Raw genomic sequence first — 12467 nt, forward strand, 5'->3', positions numbered from 1 at the left:
GAAGTCTATTTATATATATTGCTGACTATACATATATACCTTGGTGACACCAGAGGGGTGCTCTGCCAGAGACTATTTAGATTCTTTATTAGTGAGAAAAGTGATAGTTAATTTGCCAGCACTGATATGGAATCAGTGAAAAGCTGAGTCTCCCTAGGAAGGTATATTATCCCAAATTATTGTGGTAGCCACCAAGGATGGTAATATGGGGTGAAGAGCCATGATAATTTGGGGGAGGGGCTTCAATAAGATCCATTGTGTTTTGAGGATTCAAGAAGAGAGCTGCTCTATTTTCCCTTTGAGTTGATCTCTGAATGGCAGGCACAATGGAAGAGATGACAATGAAACCAGGGCTGACCCAGTGCTCCTGGAGGTACCCAGCAACCCTAAAAACTAACAGAGGGATCACCAATGTGTATTACCAGTGACCAGTCTGTACCTACAGGAGTGGGGTCGGCACTCCTGAAGAAGCACAGCAGCCTGTGCTATCATATATCAGATTACGCCAATAGTCTCAACAAATGGGGCAGTGAGCAATGGTGGAAGCCCTAGCATGACCAAGATCCATTCCTGCTATGTGCTCTACAGGAAGAGGGTAGATCTGTTCCTCCCTACCTCTACATTAGACCAATGAGCACAGAGATTTCAGAACAATTTAGGCAACAACAGGAAAGATCTAAGAAGAGATACTAAATTTCATTTCAATAAAGCAATGAGAGGCTCAACTAGAAGAAAAACACAATTTAAGAAAAAAATAATAAACTTGACAATACTTGAAGGCTGAATTTTTGGAACAATTCATGCTAGTTAAATGTAGCACATATTTCTGTGTTTGTGTATTTTATTTTTGCAGACATATGTTCTTTTGTATGCTTTCATTATTATTATTAAATACAACATAGGTTGCTTTAATGTTTTAAATTTGGACTAAAAACTTTCCTTTTTTGGTATACAAAACAACTTTTCAAGGATAAAAAAATTTTCAAAAAAAAAAAAAAATAGGCTGATTTATATGCCAGATGTAAGCAACATCTTTTCTAACTCCTGGTTACATTTTGTTGTTTGTTTGTTACCACAACCTTCTCTCATGGGAGTTCACAGCAAATCACAAAAGCATCAGGCTTCTGTTTACTATCAAGAGTGAGCGGATGCTTCTAATGTCCTTTGGCCCATGTGGTCTTTACCAAAGGGTGAATCACAAAAATATTTGGCAAACAGCTCTGCACTGATGGAAATCTTTCCTTAATATTCTTTTATTTGCAAGTGCATGGTATTTGTCTACCTAATGAATCACATAATTTTACTTGATGAAGTTAGAAAAAGCCTTTGGAATAAAATGAGTTTAAATTTGTTCTGTAACAAATAGTCCACTTTTGATGCTAGAAGTAGAAGGCAATATACAATTGTTTGAGTAGTACATACTTTATATGTATGAAAGCATGCAGGTTAGCAATCAGATGAGAGATAAAAGAACATGTAATGGACACCCACTTCCAGACATGACAGGGTCACTGACACCAGACTTGTTCCCCACCAAAATACAATAAAACTACTCAAAAATATATGAGGTAACTGTTTTTCAAGGAACAGACAAGAAACACAGAACTTCGATCTTTCAAGAGTTGAGCTTCGTGTTGAAGGCTTTCTGCCATAGGGTACACTCTGGGCCACAGCATAGGAAGAGCTACCCCAAGCAGAGCTCAGCAGTCTCACAGAGCAGAAGGGCCAGAGATCTGACCTGGGGAGGTGAAGCAGCTGGAAAATGTAGGACAAGGTACCAAAGAGGAGAAAGCCATGAGAGGAAGAGGTGCTTAATAAATGACACACTGGAGAGAGCAAAAGAAGTCAGTGAGCAGAAGGCAGATCATCAGGTATGTCATACACCTTCAGATCAAGAGAAAAAAAAAATTTTCTTAGAAGAACAAAGTCTCAGTGACCTGTGAAACAATATCAAATGATTTAATGTGTGTGACTGGAGCTCTTGGAAAGAGAGGAACAGAGCGGAAAAATATCTGAAGAAATAATGACAGAAAACTTCCCAACTGGGGAATCAAGAAAACTCCAACCAGGATATTTTAAAAGTCCTACATTGTGGCCCATCCGAAACAAACTGCTAACAAAAGATAAAGAGAAAAATTTTAACATCACTATAGAAAAAGATATTATATACAAGCTAAGAATGATACAAATTTTGTATCATTGTATCAACAGAAGGTCACTTTCATAAAGTGCTAGAAAGAAATCCTGTCAATTGAGAATTCTATATCCAGAGAAAATAATCTTCAAAAATAAAGACAGTTTTGCATCAAGAAAACTGAGACAGGTCATTGCCAGAGGACTTGCACTACAAGTAATAACTAGAAGAAGTACTTCAGGCTGAAGAGAAATGATACCAGGTAGAAAATACAACTACAGGAAAGAATGAAGAACATGGGAAATAGTAAACATATGGGTAAAAACAGAATATCTTTTTTATTGTCTTGATTTCCTTTATTTTTTAGGTTTTTAAAAAGATTTTATTTATTTATTCATGAGACACACACACACACACACACACAGGGGGGGCGGGGCAGAGACACAGGCAGAGGGAGAAGCAGGATAAATGCAGGAAGCCTGACGCAGTACTCGATCCGGGGACTCCAGAATCATGCCCTGGGCGGAAGGCAGGTGCTAAACCACTGAGCCACTCAGGGATCCCCTTGATTTCCTTTTTTTTTTTTTCCTTGTTTTCCCTTGATTTCCTTTAAAGACAGTTGACTTGCAAAATAGACACTATATTGTGAGGTTCATAACATATATAGAAAAAATACAATATAAGAACATGAGGATATATAGAAGTATATTACTAGAAGAGTCTTACAATTTATGCTAAGTAGTACAACATCCTAAGTAAATCATAATGAGATATATAGATAGATAGATATGAAAACAAATATCCATAGAAAACCTTACATAAGAACGTTTAATATTAGTGGTATTCATCATAGTCCAAAGCTAGAGGAAACCCATGTCTATCAAGAGGGAAATAAATATATCCACCATATATTCAAACATTAGAATACTACCCTGAAAATTAAAGAAGAATGGACTACCAATAAATGCATCTTGAAATACAGCTCCACTTATATTATGTTCAATGGCAGATCACACTAATCTGTGGTCACAGAAATCAGAAGAGTGTTTGCCTATGGCAACCAAGACTGGAAGAGACATGAGAGTACTTTCTGGGGTAATGGAAATGTTCTATATATTGACAAAGATGCTGAATACATGCATATATACATTTGTCAAAACTCAGAATTGTACATTTGAGCATTTCACTATATGAAAAATTTACCTCAATTAAAAAAAAACTGTAAGAGAAGACATTGTTCTATTCTACTTCTGTATTTCAAATTTTCCATAATAAAAGTTTTTTTTAAAAAAACAAAGGCAACTCATAGTAATGTATTAATACACTTATATTAATGTATTATACAATGTATTACTAATACACAATAATTTATTGTATATTTGAAGTTTGCTAAAAGAGTAGATCTCAAGTGTTCTCACCACACACACAGAGTAACTGCAGGAGGTGATGGATATTTTAGTTTCATTGTGGTAATCTATTCACACCACATACATATATCAAAAACTCATGTTGCATACCTTAAAATATATTATTTTATGTGTGAAAAATAAAGATCAAAAATTAAAATTTTAAATATTATAGTTGAAAAAAATAAGCCAACATCTTAATTTAATCTTTTCCTTACTGTATTTGGACACAAACCTATAAAACTCATTGCCAAGTAAAATACAAAGTTATTAAAATAATAATTTTTTTAAAAGGGAAATAGGCCTGCTCAGAAAAATAAGATTCAAAAGTTCTTCAAGATTCCAAAGTTCTTGTACCATAAACCATGATTTGAGGGGAACCAGGATGGCTCAGTGGGATAATCATCGACTTTGGCTCAGGTCATGATCTCAGGGTCCTAGAATCGAGCCCCACACCAGGCTCCCACTCGGCAGGGTGTGTTTCTCCCTCTCCCTTTGCCACTCCCCCAGCTCATGCTTGCTCTCTCTCTTTTTCTCTCTCTCAAATAAAAAAATAAGTAAAATCTTAAAAAAAAAACAAAAACAAAAACAAAACCCATGACTTCAATAATTTTAGCTGGGAAGATTTTGTTTTTGAATGATGATTGTTTATTCATCTTGGAACCAAGTTAAATCCATATTATTAAATTCGCCTTCCCTTTCAGGCCAGGTTATAGATGAAGTCAGGAAAATATTTAAAGCATGTGTATCAAGAACCTTTCTTCAGTCTATGGTGCACGTCTGTCGGAATTTGTTGGAGCCCCATGCATATGTGACTCAGCCCTACCACTTGCGCGTTCTCTGGTTAGTGCTTCGCTGCCAGTATCTCTATCCCTGTGGCTGAGGCTTTTTCTACAGAAGGCTGCTGCTCTGCCACATGTATGTAGGTAACAAATGCACAAGTACCCTTTCCCTAAGCAACTCTGAACTGGTAATTCTGGGGAGTCGATGTTTAACTGCTTAAGCCTCTCAACACTTGAGCAGGATGATTCCATGTGTTTCATACAGGAGTTCAGAGCGTGCCACCCCATAATCTGCCTGTCTGGCATATTAATTATTTTGAGTTAAATGCGCTAAAAAATGGCAGATGCAAGAAGGCACTTTGACCTTCTCTTTTCTTCCTAGAAGTACAAGATATAACTCCCATATAAAAGGTGTCTTCCCTATACCAGGAGGAAGGAAGGCATTCTCATCAGCAAAGATGGAGAGCAGAGACCAAAGGAGATCTTAACAAATCAACCTTGTTAAACTAACCCTTACTGTTCCTAGTCACTGTTTCACAACTAACTGCCCTAGGCCACACCCCTTTGTCTTGTTATGTTTTCACAACTACTACTCTTCATCCAACCTAGTGCACAGTTGTTTGGCTTTATCTGCTTCTTTGGGTCTTTGTTTTTCTGATGAAGGTGCCTTTGTACGTGTAAAATTACTAAATAAAATTTATGTACTTCTCTTATTGATTTGTCTTATCTCAGTTAATTCTTGGGCCCAGCTGGAGACACTAAAAGGGCAGAGGAAAAATTGTACCTCCCCTGCATTGGCTTAATAACACACTCTAAGCTGTCTCTACATTCCTGTATCCTGTCACCACTTCACACCAGTGTTCTCTGTTCCTCCCAAAAAAACTAGTTGTGCTGGGACGGAGGGAGGGGGAAGATATCAAATAGAAAGGGTGCAAAGAATGTTGTATAGAGGGGGGGAAAAAAACAGATGACAGAATGAACTGCTTTACAGACACACTACTGATCTTGCTATTGCTAACCCTGGACTTCCTTCTACTAATAAGAGCTTTTGCAATTTCGAAATATTAACAGTTAAGTAAATAAGGGAGTTCAAGAAACAATCAATCCTATACCCCAGAATGGCTGCTGTAAGCCTTTAGAGCAGTACTATCACATGGAGCTCTTTTGGTTGCAATTCATGGAAACTTACTAGAGCTCTCTTAAGCACAAAGCCTATGGGCCTTAAGGACACAGCCAATGACTGGGATACTAAAGAAAACTTAGAAAGTCTCTGCCTCCATCCTCTCTCCACATACCTGCTTCATGTTTCTTTTTCTGTTTCCCAGTCTGTGTGGCTACTTCCCAGCACCCCAGAAGATTACATTGGGGCATTGTGCAGTAGCCCAGAGAGAAAAAGGAACTGATTTTCTTCTTTCATTTCCCCTGATATCTCTAACTCTCTTTCCTTCTCCCACACCAGCCGGATCCAAAATTCCCAGGATAAGTGTTCCGCTTGGGTCAGGTACCTACACTAACACCAATCAACTGTAGAGATAAAGCTATGTCATAAGGTAGGAAAACGGCAATACATTCAATCTAACAGAATGGGGTTAAGTGACATCCCAGAAAATGGATCCCAGTCCACATGGCTGCTACCATGTCTGTATTGGCAGACAACTCAATAGAATCAACCATATGGGTCATGGATGTGTTTAAGAAACTAATGAAAACATTGGACCTTCTTCACAGCAACATGTACATACTCATAAATATCAAACTGTGTGCAAATTTCAGAGTGTTCATGAAACCTCTTGTAATTCATACTTAGACCCTAAATTTAAAACTCTATATACACATCTAGATTTTTCAAATATTGATATCAAAGTTTTCAAATTTTAAATATTGAATATGAAATTATATTCAAAGGTTTTTCAACCACAACAAATGCACATAATGAAATGTTAAGTCTATTGAGGGAATATAACATGTAGCAGTCTATACACAATCCTGGACTGGGAAGAAGGGGCTAACAATCAAATTTAACAATGGTGTCTACTGTCATCAAATAGATACAACATGGGAGTCCCCCTCCTTTTTTTTTCTTTTAAGATTTTATTTATTTATTCATGAGAGACACAGAGAGAGAGAGAAAGACAGAGACACAGGCAGAGGGAGAAGCAGGCTCCATGCAAGGAGCCCAATGTGGGACTCGATCCCAGGACTCCAGGCTCACACCCTGAGCCTAAGGCAGGTGCTAAAGTGCTGAGCCACTCAGGGATCCCCTCCCCTCCTCTTTTTTTTTTTACTACACTTAGAATACTTTCCCATTGTATATGCCCAACATGATCAGACATTTGGGGGGGATATATACCTAGCCCCTCAGCCATTCAAATCATAACATAGGAAAATACCTCATAAAGAGATAAAGTGAATCAAATAATTAGTAAGATCTAGTCCATTGCTACTCATGATGGCCTAGAAAGAAAAAAATCTACACACAACTCAGCCAAAAGTTCTATTCAAAACCCAGCTATTACTATATATAATTTTACCCAAAACAGGCAAAACCTAACATACATAACAGAAGAAAGCTACGGAAATAAAACCAGAAGTAAACACTTAAAATCTATTATGTAACAGGTGAGATATAAATTAAAAATAAGATGCAAGCAATCAGAAAACCTATACCCTTCACTGGTTATTAGGAAGCAGTCAATGATATTAGTAGCACATCCTTAACCTCTAAGAGTATATAATGGAAGGAAATGACCGCATTCTACCACAAAATGCTCTTATATTACAGGAAAAAACAGAATAATAGAATACAAAGAACAATGGTCTAACAGAATTGTATTTCTCATATGCTCTTTAAATATATGTAAAAAGGGGCTTCTGAATACAGTATTATATCCATATATTTTGATTTTACATATCTTGTAGAAGTTTCATATATGAGAATATGAAAACCCAAACTTTATCTTTACTGATACATTTTCTAGGCAATCTCCAAAAGAGAATCTAATTTCCTGAGCATTTGAATCTATAAACTTGATGAAAGCTAGAATGATAAACCCCACTACTGAGCCCGATTACATACAATAAACTCTAAAGGAAAGACTAGATTCCTACAACTTATTGAAATTTTTTGTATTAACTATCGTTGGAAAATATAAGACAGTAATTATATATGGCCAAAGAATTTTTTAAGCAGAGTCAACCACTATACTATTTTTGTAAACAATACTGAACCTATACATTAAGGCCAGCACATAGAGTATAAAAATTAATAAGTTATTGTGTTTCACTTTGAAATTTTTGTACTTGAAAGACTTAAGAGAAAGTATTTTTTATATCACAAAGAATTATTACAGACTTTTTCAGTCATGGATTAAGTATAAGTAGTTTTTAACATTCTCATGTGACCCTGAAGTTCCATACCAGGTAGTAATTTGTAATTTTGGTTGAGTCATACATTTCACCCGGATACACTAAGAGACTGGTGAACTAAGAGATTTGGTGTTCCTGAGTTACTAAGTAGAAATAATCCTCAGCAATGTGACATCCGCATTTTTCTCTGCTCATTCTTGAATGCAGAGTAACTTTCATACAATATTTAAGGCACAAGGGTTTTTTTTATTTTTTAACATCTTTTTTTTTAAATATGGGAAATGACATATGACAGAATTTGCAAATGTGTGGATTCACAAAGGAAGGCCCCTGGATGCCCCTTGTAAGAAAGCCAACAGGTTTAATGATAGCTCAGGAGAGTGCAGAATTTCAGGACTATACATATGTACATCACGTTCTAAGAGGATGTTCAGCAGGCAGAACTGACAAGTTCTTAGTTCTAGGACTTAGTTCTTAGTTCTTAGTTCTAGGACTCAAACTTAAATTCTGCTATGCAATTCTAGTTAAGATTTTTATTAAATCAAAGTTAATGTACATCAGTTATCCTACTAGAGAATGACAGACAACACTGCATTTCCTTTTTGGATACTAAAATGATTACATCATGCAGAGTTCATCTAAATTCTCTGAATTACCTTTTTGTAATAAATATTTCACCAGAGGAATGACTGGAAGGGGCACTGATAGCAATGCATAATTGTAGTAATTGTAGCTAAAAACATAAATGCCACCTTCTTATGTCTGCATCAGGGAAAGACTCTTGAACACACTTCACCCACATTCCTTAGTTTCATCTTCAAACAAATGGACTGTCCCAAATCACAAATATACCCAAAGCCCACTGTTGAGACACACAATGAGAAACGGGAATAAAAACAGATTTGTAAATAGACAAGAAACTATCATGTGCTACAGACTATGATTACCTGGAGGTAGGAATTGCAGTTGGTTATTAGCTAATCGAAGGTGACGTAAAGCTCTTAGACGACCAATTTCTGGGCAAACAATTTGTAAGGCATTGTCACTAAGATCCAAACATTGGAGTTTTACGAGGGATCCAATGGCTTCAAAAAGAAAAGAGAGGTAATGGCAAAATCAGTTTTACCAAAGTGTTATGCCAAATCTTTAATGCAAGTACTGCCAATTAAAATATGTTAATACTTGATCTCCCTGCTTCTGTTGCTCATAAATAGTAAAAACATAGATCAAACAAAATTTTATAGGAGTGATAAGACTTCATCTTGATATAAAATATGATACCTTAAAAAGCATAATAAAAATGTTACAGTGTAAAGTACTGTTTGAATAAATAAATCATGAAATGATATATAAGCTAGTTTTGTCTAACCAAAATTGTTAGCTGGACTTATTAAGTTTAAAATTTATCAGGGCACATGCGTGGCTCAGTCAGCTGAATGAACGACTCTTGATTTGGGCTCAGGTCACGATCGCAGCGTGATGGGATTGAGTTCTGTGTGGGGCTCCATACTCAGCAGAGAGTCGGCTTGAGATTCTTTCCTTCTCCCTGTGTCCCTCTCCCTGCCTGTACCCTCTCCTCTCTCTCTAAAATAAGCAAATAAAAATTTTTTTAAAAAATTTATCTTTTTGAGGTGCCTGGTTGGCTCAGTCAGTAGAGCATGTGACTTTTTATCCCAGGGTTCTGAGTTTGAGGCCCATGTTGAGTGTACAAAATACTTTAAAAATAATAAAAACAGATTAAAAAAGTAATCTTTAAAATTTTATTTTATTACTTACCTAACCATTTATCCAATAATAATTTACCTAACAGGGGGATCCCTGGGTGGCACAGCGGTTTGGCGCCTGCCTTTGGCCCAAGGCACGATCCTGGAGACCCGGGATCGAATCCCACGTCAGGCTCCTGGTGCATGGAGCCTGCTTCTCTCTCTGCCTGTGTCTCTGCCTCTCTCTCTCTCTCTCTCTGTATGACTATCATAAATAAATAATAAAAAAAAATTTAAAAAAAAAATAATTTACCTAACAATTATAATCATTTCAGACTTATTTATTTTATCTAAATGGTTAACTGAACTTACTAATTAGGGGGAACAATCTTTGAAACTAATAAATTAAAGATGCTTTATAACTAAAATTCCCTAATACAGCAATCAAATTTTGTTCTATTGTTATAAAGTAAAGTATAAACTATGGTACCTCCTAACTAAAAACTGAAAGTCCACTTACCTTCTGGAACTACAACTATGTTATTTGAGTGAAGGTACCTGTGGGAGGAAAGAAGAAAAAAAAAGGAGTTGCTATCAACCAGTACTTTTGCTAGATAATCAATCTGTAAAATGCTCACTTAGAAATTTATCCAATATAAAGGGATGAAAACTTTCTATCAGACTCTTTAGTGCATGACACAAAACCTGTGGTCATCATAAATAATACCTTGAGAATGATATTTTATCCTGGAATTGCAATGTTAAACCTATTTACTGACTTAAGTTGTTATTTTAAAATAAAAGCATTCACAATAGCTATATGTTGAGATATTTCTTAAACTCAAAAAACAAATTACTAGTTTTTCTAGTTCGTTTTAAAGTATTCAGGTTTTCAGAGAAACACGTTACGTAAAGAAAAATCAACATTGCAAAAATTAAAATGCAACTTTCAATTTCTAAAGGATAACTTCACAAAATAAATCAAAACTATTTCCAGCGAATATGCTGACTTGAGAACCAAGACTGGAGAGATTAAATAATGATCATTTACAGTATCTGTAAAAATACTCAACTGTCAAGGTACATGACTTATTTCACAGCAAAAGGAATCTCATAAACAAGAATCAAATTCTTTTCTTAAAAAAAAAAAAAAAAAAAGGAAAGGTTACCCTTGCTAACAAGTCCAGACAAGCCTAGTAAATAACACTTTTCCCACTAAAGTATCTTTAGCACACTCTGGTGGAGACTTTATGAAGTCAGCAGCAGCCAACTATTCAGAGCAGAACAATGGTGACAACTAGAGAGCACCTAGCAATAGTTTTAAAAATAAATTTATATCACTGATTTTGAGACAAGAGAATTAGATATTTTTTATATTTTCAAACCTATTGTTGTATTTTTTACATCTCATAAATCAATCTTCATAAAGTATTTTGAAAAGAATTTTGAAATTTTCTTCTACATTTTTAAGCCTAACATCAAATGTTGCAATGTTACTGACACAAAATAAGAAAGGCATTACAGTAATACACTTAAGATTATTTAGTGATGCATTAAATAGATTTTGTGTAGGCATTAACCAGCTGGGTCTAACACAATTGAAACAATTGTTCCATTCTATCATATATTTTATTCCTTGCTTTGCGTATATAAAATGAATTCACAGTTTAAAATCAATATTCTTTAAACATTAACTTTAGGCAGGACTACCTAACTGCTTAACAGGTGACTCTAAAATTTCTTTGTGCCAAAAGACCATATGTAATTAAGTGTGCAAGCACACACACATACCTACACATATGTTTGCATTTGTTACACAAAAGCCAAGGTGGCTAGATACCAACATAAAGAGATTACTGATTTTCAATTACCCACAAAATATATGCAAAAGGACCTTAAAATGTCCGCATCAAAATGTGAACTAAGGAGCTCACTTATGAATGAAATCAAAAAGTATATTTTATATTTTAACACATTACATTTATATACAGTAAAATGAAAATGCAGTCTACAGAAAGAAGAGAATGTTCCCAATCCTAACTGTAAAACATAGGTGCCCAGGACCATGCCCTACCAAGTGAAACACCATCTCAACTCTTCAAGATTTTCTGATGTGCAACTAATAAAGAATCACCACTGGTGGGATGGATCAGAGAGCAGGCTCTGGAGCCAAAATGAATGCACCACAGTAGCCATGTCACCAAGGGAAAATTACTCAACTTCTCACTTTCATAATCTATAGAAGCAGAGAATAAGAATACTAACAACAAGGACGTTGTAAGGATTAAATGAATCACAAATGTAAAGCTCCTAGGGCAATCAGAGTACCATGAATGTCACTGTTATAGTTATTGTGAGTCATCTATAATCAAAGATTTAGCAATTTTAAGTAACTTCTCTTTGCTCATTTTTTGTAATTTCAAAGTAATTAAAATGTTGGTGTTTCAATATAACTAGTTTTCATCATATTCTCCTATAATGCAGGAGCTTTCATTCATTGCTGGTGGGAATGCAAAACAGTACAGCTACTTTGGAAAGTAGTTTGGCAATTTTTTAATGAAATTAGATACAGATATTTACTTAATAGTGACATGCCAATGTCAGTTTATTTTTGACAAATGTATCATGGAATTTTAAGATGTTAACAATAGAAGAAACTGGGTGAGAGGTATACTCGAACTCTGTACTCTCTTTACAACTTTTCCATAAATATAAAATTGTTCCAAAATTTAAAAAGTGGATTTTTCTTTAAATTAAAAAAACAGGGCTTTTATTTCCAGCCATGATGGCATAACAGGGACCAGATTTACCAGGCTGCTATAAGCAACAGGAAAATTGGATGGAATATATGAAACAATTATTTTCAGATATTAAAAGCAGGCAATTAGGATTATGTTACCCAAGAGAGAAGAATATAAGGCAAGCCACATAATGTCCCTAGCTCTCTGCCTAGAGGCAAACCGTGAACTGTGGTACATGAATGGGATTCCAAAGTATGTAAGACTCACTGAGTTATGGAGACACAAGTTAGAATTCAGGGAAACTGAGACAGCTGGAAGTTGTGGGGTAGAGGGGT

The 12467-nt window shown here is 35.5% G+C and overlaps 1 protein-coding gene across 5 annotated transcripts in view; it reads right to left on the bottom strand.

The window, feature by feature from the left end:
- Positions 1 to 12467, bottom strand: part of LRRC28 (leucine rich repeat containing 28) — a 163416-nt gene that overhangs the window by 109145 nt on the left and 41804 nt on the right. For all 5 annotated transcript variants that reach the window (XM_026001674.2, XM_026001658.2, XM_026001671.2 and 2 more), the window contains exons 4-5: positions 9912 to 9949; positions 8636 to 8773 (exon numbers count right to left, since the gene is read on the bottom strand). In XM_026001674.2, the coding sequence (XP_025857459.1) occupies positions 8636 to 8773; positions 9912 to 9949 (176 nt within the window). The remainder of the gene's footprint in view (positions 1 to 8635; positions 8774 to 9911; positions 9950 to 12467) is intronic.

This window comes from Vulpes vulpes, chromosome 14, assembly GCF_048418805.1.
Source record: "Vulpes vulpes isolate BD-2025 chromosome 14, VulVul3, whole genome shotgun sequence".
NCBI classification, from domain to species: domain Eukaryota; kingdom Metazoa; phylum Chordata; class Mammalia; order Carnivora; family Canidae; genus Vulpes; species Vulpes vulpes.